The 13,699-nt window shown below is 43.0% G+C and overlaps 1 protein-coding gene across 1 annotated transcript; it reads left to right on the top strand.

Annotated features, from left to right (window-relative positions):
- Positions 1–18: 18 nt before the first annotated feature.
- On the top strand, positions 19–10,074 carry LOC146986857 (fibroleukin). The gene is made up of 6 exons (XM_085775729.1): positions 19–303; positions 3,677–3,863; positions 4,130–4,207; positions 5,293–5,405; positions 5,534–5,826; positions 9,724–10,074. The coding sequence occupies exons 1-6, from the start codon at positions 19–21 to the stop codon at positions 10,061–10,063; spliced, it is 1,296 nt and encodes a 431-aa protein (XP_085631855.1). The 3' UTR covers positions 10,064–10,074.
- The last annotated feature ends 3,625 nt before the right edge of the window (positions 10,075–13,699 follow it).

The following is a 13,699-nucleotide window of genomic DNA, read 5'->3' as shown; positions in this document are numbered from 1 at the left end:
CCAGGACGGGTTTTTCCCATGATGCCTCTGGGCTCCCTCGGTGTTCTTCCTCTGCTGCTGTCGCTGTACGTGGGAGCGCTGCTGTGTTTAGATGCTTCCCCGGCCTGCACGCAGCCGCCCTGCAGAGACAGTCTGGTGGCGGCGCCCCCCCAGCCCGGCTCAGGGGCTGCAGGGGTTTCAGGGCTGGGTACGGTGGCCTGTGAGGGTCAGACCGGGACAGCAGCAGCAGCAGCAGCAGCCTGCAGGACGGGGGCTTCACCTCCAGCCGTGTCGGACGCTGCAGCTCTGAGGACGGAGCCCAAGGTAGGTGACAGGAGTTTCATCAGTTCACAGATCTTGTAGAATAAACTTTATTGTCATTGCACATGTACAATGAGAGTTAAAGGAATAGTTCACCAAAAAATGAAATTCAGTCATGTGACTCCCCTTCATGCTGATGAATACTCCGGAGTAGTTTTTTATTCCTCAAAGTGCATCTGGAGACCCGGGAGGCCGGTTCCTAGTCCAACCAAAACTTTATATGAGATTAATAGGGCCCGACACAAAAACGTCCATAAAACTACACAACAACCATTTAATATTCCTCCACACTGCTCGTCCACTGCAATCCAAGTGTCCTGAAGGGAGATAGTCCAGAGTTTACTGGAAACTACCTCATTTAGGCAAGTCTGGTCACGTCTGCGTGCATCACGTGCCCCAGGTAAATTCAATACAGGACTGTTTAGGCTGTAAAAATGTCCTAAATGATGTTGTTTCCAGTTAACTCCTTGTAACTACTTCCAGGTAGAAAACCAGCACATAATTTGAATGAGAACAGTAGTAACGAACGAGGATTTAGCTATATATCATGTTTTTCACGCCCTGTCACTGTTTAGACAAATCTGAAATGACTGAAGAAACATTACTATTTCTGTGTGTGTGTGTTTTGTGTTGCTATTTGTGCTATTTATTCAGTTTTGGGGGAATCACGGTGTCTAGAAAGCATCAGTGGCTGCAGCTGACAGGGACAGCTAACGGCGGTATAAGCTAACGGCAGTAGCTAACGGCGGTAGCAAAGCTAACGGCGGTAGCAAAGCTAACACCAGGACGTCAGCTGTTAAAACCCCCCTGTTGTCGGACATGACTTGAAACTACTCCAGTTAGCTCAGTCATGTTGGAACTCAGATATCCGCTGGAGAAAATATTTTTTCTTGGACCGTTTATTGAGTCACTGAGTTATTTAAGTTAAACAGGTAGCTAACCGTTAGCCCTGCCGATTTACGATAACCATGACTAATTACAAGAACATGCACACAGAAATATAACGTTTGTCCAATCATTGGTTTTATAGACTTTACAAACATCACATTAGCCTAGTCTAAACTGTGATATAGTGACATGAAAAATTAGATAAATATAACCAAACTGGTTTTCTACCCGGTAGTACTAGTTGTAAAAAACAAGGCGATTCGTTCTAGGGAACCAAAATGTCTAGAGCCCTGGAGGCAGAGGACAGTGAAGAGGTTCAGATCCATCAGCTGACTCTGACTCTGTCTCTGACCCTGAGCCTCGGTCGGTTCGTTCACGTGTGCCAACAACAACTGAGCAGCAGCGTAGTAGCTGAGAGCCGTGAGGCCCCGGGGCCCGGCCTCGTCTCTCTGGGGGACGACGGCTCACTAAAGTTGGCAGCGGCTCACAGAGCGGAGCAGCCAGCCACTCTCTCAGCAATCACAGGAGGATAAAACCAGACCTGCTGCTTTAAAAATGTCCTGGTCAGACGGCCGCGCTGAGCTCATGCAGCAACAGGTGTCCAGTTAGAGAGGGACGTGATCACAAAGGCTGATGATGTAAGTGTAAAGAGACGGATGCCACCGAGATGTCACCTTCCCTCCAAACCAGTGGATGCACAATCACACACACATTTTGTACATTTAACCTGTTTGTTTCTCTGTTTCTTCCTCTCTCAGCCCCAGAAATCTGATTGATGTGCATTCTGTGACTCTGACTCATCTATGGATTAATCTCTGACATACTTAGAAATTATCAGGGCCGGCCCTAGGATTTTGGTGGCCCCTAAACAAGATTTCGTTTGTGGCCCCCAAAAACACTCCAAGAGAAAACACCAAATCACACATGCATATAATAAAGATGGATGAATTGAACAAATCTCTTTATTTAGGTTTATTGCAGCAGTAGTAAGACAACACTGAATGAATTTAACATCCTGCGTATTATGGGCGACTGAAAAGTATATTTGAATTAATTTTTGTCAGGAAAACAGTGTGGAACATGTTTATGTGTTAAGGCTCCCACATAGACGGGCGGACTGTGCGCGTACTGTCCGCGGAAGTTTGAGGTTTCATAGTCGAGCGTACGGTGTCACATTAAAAACAGGTCGATGTGAAGGTTTCCCACCAAGCAGTCTATTGCGTGACACGCGTACGCGAAGTCCGCGCGGTCGTAAAAATTGAGCTTTGCATGGATGGGTCCAGCGGACGACCGCGCGTACTCGAGTATGTGGGGGCTTTCAAATGAAGGTGTGTGTTGCCCTCCCCATGCGGTTATTGCCTCAAACAACCGCATATAGGGTGTTCACGCCAGACAGCAGCCGGGGAGCATACATCAGTCCGACTGCCCAAAAGTCCGACGGCTCATTTCTCCGACTACCCATTCTACAGTGTTAAGGTTAGGTTTAGGGTAAGGTTAAGGGTTAGGGCTACTTAAGTCGGAGAAGTGGGAGGTCGGACTAATGGACGCAAAAATAAAGAAATGTATGGTCAGAGAAATGGGTAGTCGGACAGACATCATGCGCCCGCAGCAGCCGGCCCTGGAAATTATGACAAATTTATCATAGAACAACATTTTTGGGTAACACTTTAATTTACAGGCCGCTAATTAGGTGATAATGTAAAGAAATAGCCAAGAAAAGAAAGAAATTTCATAGTAATGTCATGTTTTTCATAAAGGCAAAAGATTACGCATGCTTTTCTTTTCTCAGCTATTTCTATGCAATCAATCGTTGTTTCTTGGCTATTTCTTGACATTATCACCTAACTAGCGGCCTGTAAATTAAAAGGTTACCCATTTTTGTTTTTGTGTTTAAACCAGGCCACTCCAGCTCTGTGCTGCTCCTCTATCTGTCACTCACCGGAAACACTCATCAACTCAAAGTCTCTAGTTTTCTTTAGAAAATAAATCCTTGGTGGGGTCTGAAAAAGTCAAACCTAGCTCTGGTAGCTGATGTCACCATGTGGTACATCATTTTCCAGAACAACTCAAGCTTTTCCAGGACATTTGACTGGAATAAACTGGTCAACTACTTTCCAGGTTTTCCAGGTTTTCCAGGACGCTGCCTCCACTTTAAAGCAGAAGTAAGGTGAATGTTTGTGTTAATATAAGTCTTAAATAGTTGTATCTTCCGACAGCAATCACTTCTATAGAGTGTTTGGTCTGAAACACGGGTCTGTCAGTCACTCTGCTCTGCTGTAAGACCAGGAGAAAACTTTCCTTGTATCCTATGCGCGTGAATGTGGTGACGTAGGGACGAGGGCGGGGACTGCTAACTCCATCTGCTGACAGGAAGTTAGCCAAAACCACTGGATCGCTTACTGCTGCTTTAACACAGCGAGGCTTCGTTCACTGATCTGTCTCGTCGTGACAGTCGTCTCTCTGTCGTCTCTGTGTCTCTCTGCTGCAGGCCGGGGGCGTCAGAGAGCGTCTGGTCCAGCTGCAGCGCTGCATGAGGTCGGTGCAGGAGAGCGGGGGCCCCGGGGGCCCCGACAGCAGCTCTCTAGGGGCCATCCTGGCCCTGATGGCCGCCGTGCTGACCGAGTGTGACCTCCACTGTCACAGCCAGACCCTCGGAGCCATGGCCAAGAGGCTGGGTGAGCAACACACACACACACACACACACACACACACACACATGCCAGTGCAGCGACTCCCCCACACATAGTAAACAGAACCTGAATGAGGCCTGCTAAGTGTCGGTCATAGGTGAGTGCATAGGAATTTAACTGCAAAGAAGAACTATGTGTACACACACATGCACACAGACACACACACACAGACACACACACACACACACACACTAGAAGCCTCTTCTTCTTCTTCCTCCTCTTCCTCCCTGTGATGGTCTGGTCTCTGACAGAGAGTGCAGCTGTGGGCAGAGACGGAGAGAGAGACCTGCTGCTCTTCCTGAGGAGCATCACACAACACCCACCTACAGGTGAGGGGGGGGGGGGGGGGTCACATGACTCAGGTGTTGTTGTCTGGTCGATATAAGGTGAATAAAGTTGCATTGTGTCAAAAACAGTGACGGCAATAATGGCAAGACTGACGGCGCTACGGGTTTGTGACAAAAGTTACTGACAATAAAATGCTCTGTTACTCGACTCAAGACGTCCTGTCACAAAATAATAATACACCTGTTAAAGTGTAGCTACATTATATACACTTTTTCTTTTCAGTGCATCTACTGGTCAGAAAAAAGACATTTATCCGGAACTCACTCCGTATTCCTCCACCTGTCTGTGTGGAGGAATACTGAGTGAGTCGGTTAGTTCCAGATAAACAGGAGGGTTAGGGAGGAGGAGCCCAAGTAATTAGACATATTTGAGCATTTTATTTAAAAAAAAAAAAAAGTAACACAATAGTTACTTTTCCGGGTAATTATTACTTTTATAATGTAGTTGTACGTTACGTTTCAAACTCAGTTACTTTTTTGGGACTTTTTCAAAGTAATGTGCCCAACACTGTGTCAAGAATATCTAAGTTCTGGTTGTGTGTATCTAAGGAAATGACAGCAATATTTTTCGTACAGTTTCCTGTTGAGGCTGCACCTTTAAATAGTTGTAGAGTTAATAATGTGAAAAGAACAATAACAAAACAATAAAATGTACATTATTTAATTGGATCAGTGAGAAACCTCCCACTCTAACTCACTGGTACAAAGACAGAGTTTTTCCTATGGAAAGCCTAAGTGCCAATTAAGTTAAAAGGAAATGACGACACGGCGGCTGCAGTTCGCCGATGATAAGAAATATTTCCTAACATGTACAAGAACATATACACATATTTTTTCATTTTTTGATATGTTGTTGTTTTCTTTATTTCTGTTTTATTTTCTGTTTTATCTTGTTTTATGTTTTTCTTTGCATTTTCTACTCCAGTTATAGAGAGATAGATCCGACCACTACTTACTGATGTATGGTTGCATGCATTGTTGTAATGTAAATTCTTACTGTATTACATAAAAAGAAGAAGATGCACTGTGTGTGTGTGTGTGTGTGTGTGTGTGTGTTTCCCATGCAGTGGCCCCCGTGGAGAAGCTGCATCCTCAGGATTGTGCAGAGATTTACAGGCTCGGCATCAAAGAGAATGGCATCTACACCATCCAGCCCGACCTGCAGCGAGCGGCTCTGGAGGTATTTCAGATCCACCGACCGCGCTCATAAAACTCAGAGACGAGCGCTGGCTGCTTTTAGAGATGAGCCTGCTATCTGTGGACCTGTGGCTTTGTGACATCAAAGTCCTCCTTGTTGTTGTGGTTCAGGCTAAATGTGACATGGAGACGGCGGGCGGCGGTTGGACGGTGATCCAGAGCCGCCAGGACGGGTCGCTGGACTTCAACAGGACGTGGCAGGAATACCGGGACGGCTTTGGAAGTCCGCAGGGAGAGCACTGGCTGGGGAACGCTGCCCTGTCCGCCCTCACCTCCTCCTCCTCCTCCTCCTCCTCCTCCTCCTCCTCCGGGCAGCACCAGCTCCGGGTCGAGCTGGAGGACTGGCACCACCAGAGCCGCCAGGCCACATACAGCAACTTCAGGGTGGCCTCGGAGGCACAGAGGTCAAACACACACAGAGAGTCCACTCTCTCTAGAGTAATTGAATATAATAACTGTCAGACCAAAGTTTAGAAAAAAGATCAGAAATTAAACTTAAAGGAATAGTTCACTCAAAATTGAAATTGCACTCATTATCTCCTCCCCCTCATGTGGACTAAGGGCTGGGAGAAGTTTCAGAGTCCTCCGTGGCTTCTCTGAGTTACAGGGGGTCTCGGCGTAGCAGTGCATGTCCATATAACGGTTGCAAATGGATACCAACTGTCTTCGTAACAAAAAGACACACCAAAAAACATCCAAATACCTCCATGCTGCTTGTCAGTGCGATTACTGACGCTGGCGCAAATCTCGCGAGATTTGGACGGACCAGGAAGAGGAGCTTCCACTGCAAACAAGCTTGAAATATAGACTTATTTAATTTTTTTATGGACAATTTTGCATTTCGGGGCTTCAATACAAGACGGACATTACATACGAGCAGCATGGAGGTATTTGGATGTTTTTTGGTGTGTCTTTTTGTTACGAAGACAGTTGGTATCCATTTGCAACCGTTATATGGACATGCACTGCTACGCCGAGACCCCCTGTAACTCAGAGAAGCCACGGAGGACTCTGAAACTTCTCCCAGCCCTTAGTCCACATGAGGGGGAGGAGATAATGAGTGAAATTTCAATTTTGGGTGAACTATCCCTTTAAAGAGCCTCAGAAAGTGACATTTCCATAATACGTCCCCTTTAAACTAACTCAGGTTTATCTGGAGGGTTATTTCTGTAGCCTAAATGAAGAATCACTATTCTGCTGCATTAAAGGACAATTCCAGGTAAATCCAACCTATGGGCTCTAGTTTCATACTATTTTAGCTCTAACAGAATGAATATGTAGATTTTCTTTTTACTGTCTCCTGTTCTGCAGTAGTTGTGTCTGTCCCTGCATCGCCACAGCAGCGTAGAATGGGAGCGATGCAGAACCATCGTCGCTGTGTTTCCAAAACGTCTAGCAGGGCTCACCTCCAAATGCATAAACCTAATGATATATCACTTCCAACATCCTCTAAACCAGAAGCCAACATTTTAAACATATTTATAAGTCTGAAAAGCTGGAAAAGCATAATATGTTCCCTTTACAGTAACTGTCAACTTGACTCTTACGTGAAACTTCGCTAGACTTTGTATTCCAGCTCCGTTTACAAACACGTCCTCTTTCTTGAAGGTAACACCCCTCGGTGTATCTTTGAAGACATCTGATGTTGTCTGTTTTATGGGATGTAAACAGCCTAAACAGCCTAAGATCCGTCTGCTCCCATTCATCGCTGCTGTGGTGATGCAGGGACAGACAGAACTACTGCAGAACAGGAGACAGTAAAAAGAAAATATTCAGATTCATTCTGTAAAGGTTCCTTTTATTTTTGTCGCTGTGGCTCGTGTCGCTCCAAAAAAATGGCTCTGTCACTCAGCTGCAGTCGCTCGTCAGTTTGGAACAATTCAACAGATCTAATCGCTCTGATGACGTCATTCAGAGAGACTACTACTTCGCCACCTTCGACCTCAAGTACAGCATTCTGTGGACCCCTTGCAGTTTGCATACCGGGAGAACATTGGGGTGGACGATGCAATCATCTACATGTTGCATCGGATTTACTCTTACCTGGATGAACCTGGGCGATATGTGAGACTGCTGTTTCTAGACTTTTCCAGTGCCTTTGACACAATTCAACCTAGTATTCTGAGAGGAAAGCTGGAGAAGATGGGTGTAGATCCAACCATCATCTTGTGGGTCTATAACTATCTTACAGAGCGGCCACAGTATGTGAGGCTGGGGAATTGCATGTCAGACACAGTGGTGAGCAGTGTAGGAGTACCACAAGGTACTGTGCTCTCACCTTACCTCTTCACACTTTTCACTGCAGATTTCACATCCACATCTGAATCTTGCCATGTTCAGAAGTACTCTGACGACACGGCCATAGTGGCATGTGTGAAGAAGGGACAGGAAGATGAATACAGGGACCTGGTGGGGGCGTTCACAGTCTGGTGCAACAAGAACAACTTGTTGCTTAATACATCAAAGACCAAAGAAATGATTATTGACTTTGGCAGGTCCAAAAGATCCTTACGGCCTGTGACTGTGGATGGGGTGGACATCGAGAGGGTTCAGTCATACAAGTACCTTGGAGTACACCTTGATGACAGGCTGGACTGGTCCGTACACACAAATGATGTGTACAAAAAGACACAAAGCAGGCTCTTCTTTTTAAGAAGACTCAGGTCTTTTGATGTATGTAATGTAATGCTGCGTATGTTTTATCAGTCTGTCATTGCAAGTGTTACATTCTTTGCTATTGTCTGCTGGGGTAACAACATCAAGGTCAGGGACAGGAACAGACTAGACAGGCTCATCAAAAAATGTAGCTCTGTGATGGGGGAGGGAGCGGAGCTGGTAGAGGCTGTGGTTAAGTGGAGGATGGGGTGTAAGTTGAAGACCATCCTGGGTGACCCCCAACACCCTCTACACAAAACCCTCTCAGGTCAGAGGAGCAGCCGAAGCAAAAGGCTCATCTCCCTGACCTGCAGAACTGAAAGATTTAAGAGATCATTTGTTCCTGCTGCAATCGTTTTATATAACACTTGTTAAAATGTTTTTTGTGTTCATCTTTTTTGTCATTGTTGTGTGAGCTACTGGACTAACTTGAATTTCCCTGCTAGGGATGAATAAAGTATTCTCTATCTATCTATCTATCTATCTATCTATCTATCTATCTATCTATCTATCTATCTATCTATCTATCTATCTATCTATCTATCTATCTATCTATCTATCTATCTATCTATCTATCTATCTATCTATCTATCTATCTATCTATCTATCTCTATTCAAGCGATTCCAGTGAATTCCACCTCGCTCCGAGTCGCTCTTTTCTTCCCGTTTGTATCGGTCCAGCACGGCTGATATTGTAGCTGCTGCCGCTGTTTAACTGTAGTGGAAGTCCCACAAGCGCCGTACAACAACGTCCAGCCGGCTTTGCTCTGCCGGACCGGTGGAGTTGTATTATGTTTCCATGGTTTCAGTAGTTGTTTGTTGTTGGTTACGCATAGATTACAGCAGCCAATCAGCGCTGAGCGACGAGCGACTGACGGCCAGAGACTTGGGATTTCTCATCTCGAGCGACAGAACGAACAATCGCTCGGTCGCTGTCGCTCGGAGCCCCAGCGATTTTCCGCCTGAGTGATTAAACGCTCAGTCGCTCGTTTGCAACGACTTAATATGTAAACTTGTTGCCAGCGAAAAAAATAAAAGGCCCAGTGTGAACGCAGCTTTAGACCTAAAATATTAGGAAACTAGAGCCCAGGTTGGATTTTGCTGGAATTGTCCTTTAACTTGGTGATAAGCTCCACAGATTCTTCAGCATCCACCAACACTGCAAAAATTCAAAATCTTACCAAGAATATTTGTCTTATTTCTAGTCAAAATGAATCTAATTATACATAAAATAAGACTCATCACATTTTAAAAAGTAGCTTGTTTTTAGACACTTTAAAATGTTTTCAAGCTAATTTTCCACTTGAAATAAGTAGAAAAATCTGATAGTGGAGCAAGTTTTTCTTTCTTATTACAAGTACAAAAAACTTGCTTTCACTGGCAGATTTTTCTACTTATTTCAATTGAAAATTAGTTTGAAACAAGTGAAAATGATCTAAAAACAAGTTCATTTTTAGGTGATGAGTCTTATTTAAAGTGGAAATAGATTAGTTTTGACTAGAAATGAGACAAATATTCTTGGAAAGATTTTGAGTTTTTGCAGTGAAGAAAGAGCGTATGTGTTTTGTTTTTTGACAGGTGTGTGTATAGGTTGTGTGTATTTCCTGCTCCACACACACAGATTCCCTCTCTCCTGTTGTTTCCAGGTTTCGTCTGACGGCCCGCGAGTACTCTGGAGACGCAGGAAACGCCCTGAGCTACAGCAAACGCTACAACCACGACGGCCGCGCCTTCAGCACCGCCGACCGAGACCACGACCGCTACGCGACCGGGAACTGCGGCCACTACTACGGCGCCGGCTGGTGGTTCGATTCCTGCCTGGCCGCCAACCTGAACGGACGCTACTACCGGGGGCGCTACAGCGGCGTGACCAACGGCATCTACTGGGGCACGTGGTACATCCTGACGGACGGACGCACCGGGGAACGCTACTCCTTCAAGAGGGTGGAGATGAAAACACGACCCAGGAACTTTATGGGAAAATAAAGATGAAGAAGTTCTGATTCCACACTGAAAAATGTCACTGAATCTTTTATCATCTCATTTCTGACCTTTGCAAATGGTCGACAACGAAGCAAGGCTATTACAAATTCAGTTGTGCCAGATTTTCAAACCAAGAAATGTATCTGGGCTGGACATTTCCAGCAACTAATGGTTTTAAACTACCACAGATTAAGTATTTTGAAAAACAAGAACTGTTTATTCATTGTTTCCCTTTAAAAATTAGTCACATTTAACAAAGGCACATGAAAAAGCGCATAAAAACGATGAAAAAACTAGTGGTGATACTTCACTCCACTTTTGAAATAAAAAATAAACATCTTGTTCATATCTAAACCCATGCACCATTCAAAGTGCATAAAAAAATGTAAATAGTGCCCAGTATTAGCAATAACTTGCTTCCCTTACGAATTAAAATATACATTTTGGTCACATAGGCATATCTCAAAGTGCATTAAGAAGAAAAACAGCGTTCACAGTATCTGAAGGCTCATGGTTCAGGTTTTTCTACATTTCTAATGGGACCCTGGGTCGGGCCACTTGCTTTTGGGGCGGCATACACATTTGAATTGACCTGCAATAAAGTATTTTCTCTTCTATTATAATTTATCTGTCAATCATAAAAAAAAAGCAAACAAATTAATAACAGGTTCAAACACACCCCCCCCCCCCACGTCCTGAAGTCAATGAATGAAATAAGATCTGTGTCGACATAAACAAGATATTTTCACATTTTGTTCTATCACATAAAATATTTCACAGAATTTGTCACCTGTGTTTTTTTTTGTTTTGTTTAAGCTTCACGAGACCAGTCTGTGTTTATACCCACACTCTGTTCAGATTTACACTCTTATTATCTAAGAAGAAAAGCTGATGAAGAAGAGGTAAAGGTGCTAAAACTACATGTTGGATATGTAATGATGATAATCGTCTTCAGGTTTTAAACATTATGAATCATAAACTTGTGTTTGTCTCTGTTTAAATCCTCAGTGTGAGCGGCTGCAGCTGTTTGAGCTTCTGTTTGAAAGCAGAAATCATTTTTAGATAAACCATGTAAACTATCATGTTTCTTAATAACTGATGTGACACATCAGGAAGTATCGGAGGGATTTCAGATCCTTCTCTTGGTGTCAGAACAACTCTGATGTTCAATGTCTCAGTTACTGTGTTTTAGAGCAGTTTTCTTCATCAGCTACATGCAGACGGCAGCTAATAGATAAAATAATAATTTTCAATATTCTCTAACAGTTTGTTTGAGACTGAGTTCACATTACGCTACATGATAGATTTTTCTTGTATCTTTTACTGTTTATTTTGTAGAAAAATCATTACAATAAACAAAGGAATAGATACTGAACACACTGCTTCTGTTTGTGTCAGTGGAAGCTGCTGCTGCTGTTACTGTTGGCACTGACCAATCGGGTAAAACTACAAAAAATGTCTCATAGAAAATGAATGGGATGAGGTCAAAAAACGAACAAATTATTGGAGTTTTTCAAAGGTCTACTGCTCTTGCATACTTTCATCTAGAGACTCCATTTAAACTTTAAAATATAGACACAAGTCTTGTCTATTGGTGTCTTAGTCCACACTTTGATTGGTGTTATAGTTTTTGATCAATCCCTGTTCAATGACCATGATCATTTTAAGAGAAATGTTAAGATTATAATGGGTGTGTATTGCGCTGAATGTTCGGGCTAGAGTGGGTGACATCATCAGCTAGAGTGGGAGAAGTTGTCTGAAACTGTCTGAAACGTTTTCTTTCCACGCTGCTCCAGGCCACAATCTACACTCTACACACGTGATTTTTTCCACAGTTGTAGACAAACTTGTCCTCTCTCTAACGATGTGCTCAACAAAGCAGAGAGACTTACAGAATTTAAACTGTGAGCCTCCCAGTGCAGCCACGTCTGTCTCTGCTCCTCATTGACTCTTACAGTTTTTCTCAATCGCTTTGGTGCTTTTCTCACATCACTCTTAACATTTGCACAACAGTTAGTGCATTTCTCAGAACAATTATTTCAAACTGCAAAACCTAGTGGATGACCTGCAAAAGCGTGTCACTTGCTCAAAATGGATAGTCCATCCCCCAAAAGCAAGTACTCATGTCAATGAAACTGTCAATGTCGTCAAAATGAGAAGTCCTGACACCATCGTTTATGAACAAGATAGTCAAATGGCTTTGTCATGTTTTCATTAGGACACTTTATTCTCTAAGTGTTTTCCAATACAAAAAGTGATGATACTACCTGAAAATGCTCAAGACAGCACTATACACTATTGTACAGCCATGTGAAAACTACAGTAAAGTTACACATTACTGTATTTAGTGGAGATACTGAATATGTATGTTTCACATTTCTACTACACTCTTTGCAATTCTGATTTGTTCACAGCATTGTGCAAAGGAAAAATACACTACAGTCATCTACAACAAACATAAGAAACACTCTTTGGATACAACTTTACGTAAACAATGTTGCAGTACATATAGTAACTGAACCTACAGAGTACTGTAAATCATTCCTGCACATCCAGACGTTCCAGTCACATTTTCATCTACATCACTCTGTCAATTGTAGCGATGGAAACAGATTCAATATTCCCAAAGATACAGTAATGTCATCCTTACATTGTATCTCTTTCAACCTTATGCCATTGTTTGTAATCACCATTGCACAAATGTCTTGTTCTTGTAGCAGAGTAAAAAGGGCTCAGTCTCTTCCACCTCTGTGAGGTTGTCTTGTAATCCTATGTGATGCAGAGTAAAATTGCAGTAATGTACAGTACATGTACTGCATCAACCATTATTACTGTAGTGTACAATGCTGTAAAAGTGCTTCCTACTTGTAAAATGCTGTAGTACAGTACTGTAGAGATGGGACATCTTTACTGTGGTTGCTGTAATACATTACAATACAGTAAATCTGTTCTCTAGTGAAGCTGTAAGTCTAAATGTAAATGTAAAAAGTTCTTGTCCCACTGTATCTTACAGTAATGCCTGACACAATGACAGCAGTGCAGATTGTTTAGTGCTGAATTACTGTCCAATACCATACAGACCTGTTGTTCCTTACTCTAAATGTTTGAATAATTGAATTCACAGTGCTTCTCCCAACATTTAAAATTAGTTTGACAGATTTTGAAAACTAGTTCAACAATTTTGTATGTAATGACTCAAGCAATGAAATGAGGACTATTAGTTTTATAGGGAAAGACTATTCAGCGTTCAGAAGTATAGTTCATTTTGACTGACATGACATAAACAAATGATAATGTTGTAAAACAGCAGAGAATTGTATGAGAGCAACTGATACATGTCCAAAAGCATTTGCAATTTGTTCAGAGGAAGGAGAAACTGCTACTATGATGTGGACAAATGACTACATGTTGTGGAGGTTGAACTAATAGTTATGAGAACTTTCATTCTGATCTGAGAATAGCACCAAAGCGACTGAGAAAAACTGTAATACAAAGATTTTCTGAGACAAGCAGAAGGGACCCCTGTTTATAACTCGCAAGGGTTTCCAAAATATTTACTGTAGAAACACCAAAGTCATATCAAAGCGTTCAGGAAGTCCTTACGATGACCACGGTCTGCTTCTTGTTCTGATAGGAGCT

This window comes from Trachurus japonicus, chromosome 5, assembly GCF_045865225.1.
Source record: "Trachurus japonicus isolate A0001 chromosome 5, Traja_1.0".
Classification (NCBI taxonomy): Eukaryota; Metazoa; Chordata; class Actinopteri; order Carangiformes; family Carangidae; genus Trachurus; species Trachurus japonicus.
The sequence above is the reverse complement of the archived record's forward strand: the minus strand, read 5'-3'. Positions and strand labels throughout refer to the sequence as shown.